This window comes from Apis dorsata, unplaced genomic scaffold, assembly GCF_000469605.1.
Source record: "Apis dorsata unplaced genomic scaffold, Apis dorsata 1.3 scaffold_1130, whole genome shotgun sequence".
NCBI classification, from domain to species: domain Eukaryota; kingdom Metazoa; phylum Arthropoda; class Insecta; order Hymenoptera; family Apidae; genus Apis; species Apis dorsata.
Genome location: NW_006264228.1, coordinates 5,552 through 8,184, shown reverse-complemented (window position 1 = coordinate 8,184; position 2,633 = coordinate 5,552). Strand labels below are relative to the sequence as shown.

The 2,633-nt window shown below is 17.3% G+C and overlaps 1 protein-coding gene across 1 annotated transcript in view; it reads left to right on the top strand.

Annotated features, from left to right (window-relative positions):
- The window catches only part of LOC102675253 (probable glutamate--tRNA ligase, mitochondrial), a 3,830-nt gene extending 1,314 nt beyond the window's left edge, over positions 1-2,516 (top strand). Inside the window, exons 3-9 of the mRNA XM_006624802.2 lie at positions 187-382; positions 478-692; positions 1,210-1,432; positions 1,571-1,731; positions 1,820-1,983; positions 2,068-2,225; positions 2,294-2,516. Of these exons, the coding sequence (XP_006624865.1) occupies positions 187-382; positions 478-692; positions 1,210-1,432; positions 1,571-1,731; positions 1,820-1,983; positions 2,068-2,225; positions 2,294-2,374 (1,198 nt within the window). The 3' untranslated portion in view covers positions 2,375-2,516. The remainder of the gene's footprint in view (positions 1-186; positions 383-477; positions 693-1,209; positions 1,433-1,570; positions 1,732-1,819; positions 1,984-2,067; positions 2,226-2,293) is intronic.
- The last annotated feature ends 117 nt before the right edge of the window (positions 2,517-2,633 follow it).

Here is a 2,633-nt window from a genome sequence, read left to right as displayed (position 1 = left end):
GAAAAATATATATTTAACATTTTTTGTGTTTTATGAGAAAAGCATTTTAAAAATTAATATACTATTAATTAATTTTATTTAATATTTGACACATAATTTTAATCAAAAAATTTTTTATATATATATTAATATTATTATTAATATTCTTTTAAATATATTATCAATATATCACTTATTAAATTACAGAGAACAAGTGCTTAAGCTCATAGACAATCAATCTGCATATTACTGTTTCTGTACAGAAAATAGATTGGAGTTATTGCGAAAAGAAGCAATAAAAAGTGGGCAAGTGCCTAAATATGATAATAGATGTAGAAATTTAAGCAGTAATGAAATAAAAGTAAAACTTAATAATGGAGATCCTTTTTGTATTAGATTTAAGGTATAAAAAAATGATATTACTATTATATATTATATGGCACATTAATAATATTATATTTTTTTAAATTATATTTTTAAATATTTATATATTTATAGTTATCTCCTGAAATAGAATATTTTAATGATTTAATATATGGTAAAATAGAACTTGATATCACAAAAAGAGAAGGAGATCCAATTATTATTAAAACAGATGGTTATCCAACTTATCATTTTGCAAACGTTGTTGATGATCATTTTATGGAAATATCTCATGTATTACGAGGAATTGAGTGGCAAATATCTACACCTAAGCACATAATGATGTATAAGTAAGTATTTATATAAAATTTATAAATAATTCACTTAATATTATCTTTTATTTTATCAGTATTTATAGAAAATATTTATTAAATATTTAGGCAAATTACTAAATTTTAATATTAATATTAATAAATTATTAATATTCAATAAAACGATTTTTAACCAAAAATATGTCTATTTTCATTATTTATTATATATTTTATATAATTATATTATATATATAGAAAAGTTTATATATAGAAGAGTTTCTTATATATGATATGATACTTCTTCAAATTTCTTCTAAAATTTTAGATAGATATTAGATTTCAAATTTTAATGGCTTAAGAAATTTTTATTTTTTTTTTAAACTTTTTTTTTTAATTTAAAAATAATTCATTATTAACAATATGAACAATATTTTGAAAAAATATAATGATTTTAAGACTATTAAAATATTATAATAATTTGATCAAAAATTTTTCAAAATAAAGTAAAATTATAAATTATATATGTAGAAAATAAATATTAGTATAATTATTACAGAGCATTTAATTGGACTCCACCTATATATGGACATTTACCTTTAATATTAAATTCTGATGGAACTAAATTATCAAAAAGACAAAATGACATAAATATAGAATCTTTTAGAAAAAAAGGAATTTTTCCATTAGCAGTATTAAACTATGTTATTCATGCTGGTGGTGGTTTTGATAATAAAGGAGGTGCTCGTTATATTGACAGTTATGAAGAATTGATTAAACAAGTATTTAAATTTTTGTACTGTGTTCTTATAATATATTGGCCATTAATATTATATTATAATTTATATTTTAATTAATATAAATTGTAATGTATATTTTTTTTCCACTCTGTATTTTATTTTATTTTAATTATTTTACAGTTTAATATTTCTAAGATAAAAGTAAATTCTAATAAACTTTCACCTCCAAGATTATTAGAGTTTAATAGACTAGAAATAACAAAATTATTAGCAAATGAAAAAAACAATAAATTTTTTATTGAAAGAATCAAAAAATTAGTTATGGAAACATTTTCAAATAGGTATGCATAATTTATCTAATACCTATTTTATTTTTTTTTATTTAAAATTTTTTAAATATTTTTAATATTATATTAAATATTATTGTAGGCAAACTGATGAAAGTTTACAATTAGATGAACATCATATCATTTCTATATTAAAATGGGCACAAAATAGAATATCAAAATTAGATGATCTTGTATCTCCAAATTTAAGCTTTTTATGGATTGTACCAACTAAACCATTAGATACTACTTATTTAGAATATTTAGGTATAATTTATTAAAAAATTTATCAAAAAATATTATATATAATTAAATTTATTAAATTTTATATGCAATCATTTTTCTTTACAGATACACTTAAAATAATAAAAAAAAAATTGGTTGAAATTGACATTCAAAATTTTAATAATATATGGATAAATAATTATTTAAAAAAATTTGCTAATGAACATAAAATTCCTTACCCAACATTGATGAAATTTTTACGTTTTATACTTAGTGGTTTAAAAGTAAATATAAAATATTATAGATTTATAAATCTAAAATTATTTTACATAACATATTTTAATACTTTTAGGAAGGTCCACCAGTAGCTGAAATGATGGAAATTTTAGGAAAAGATTCTACATTATTAAGAATAAAACGCTATATTTCTTAAAAATAAAATTGTGATTTAAAAATTTAAAAAAAAAATTATAAATTTGTTATATATTTATAATTTAATATCATAATTGTGAATGAATACTTTTTCAACTATGATTGCTCTTTATTAATTATAGAATAAAAATAATTCTAAATAATAATAATAATTTAATTAAATAATAATAATAATTTTTAATTAAATAACAATAAAAATTTTGAATATCTAGTCAATTTTTTTATTTATTTGTTGAAGCATTTGTTTTTTTTAAAGATAT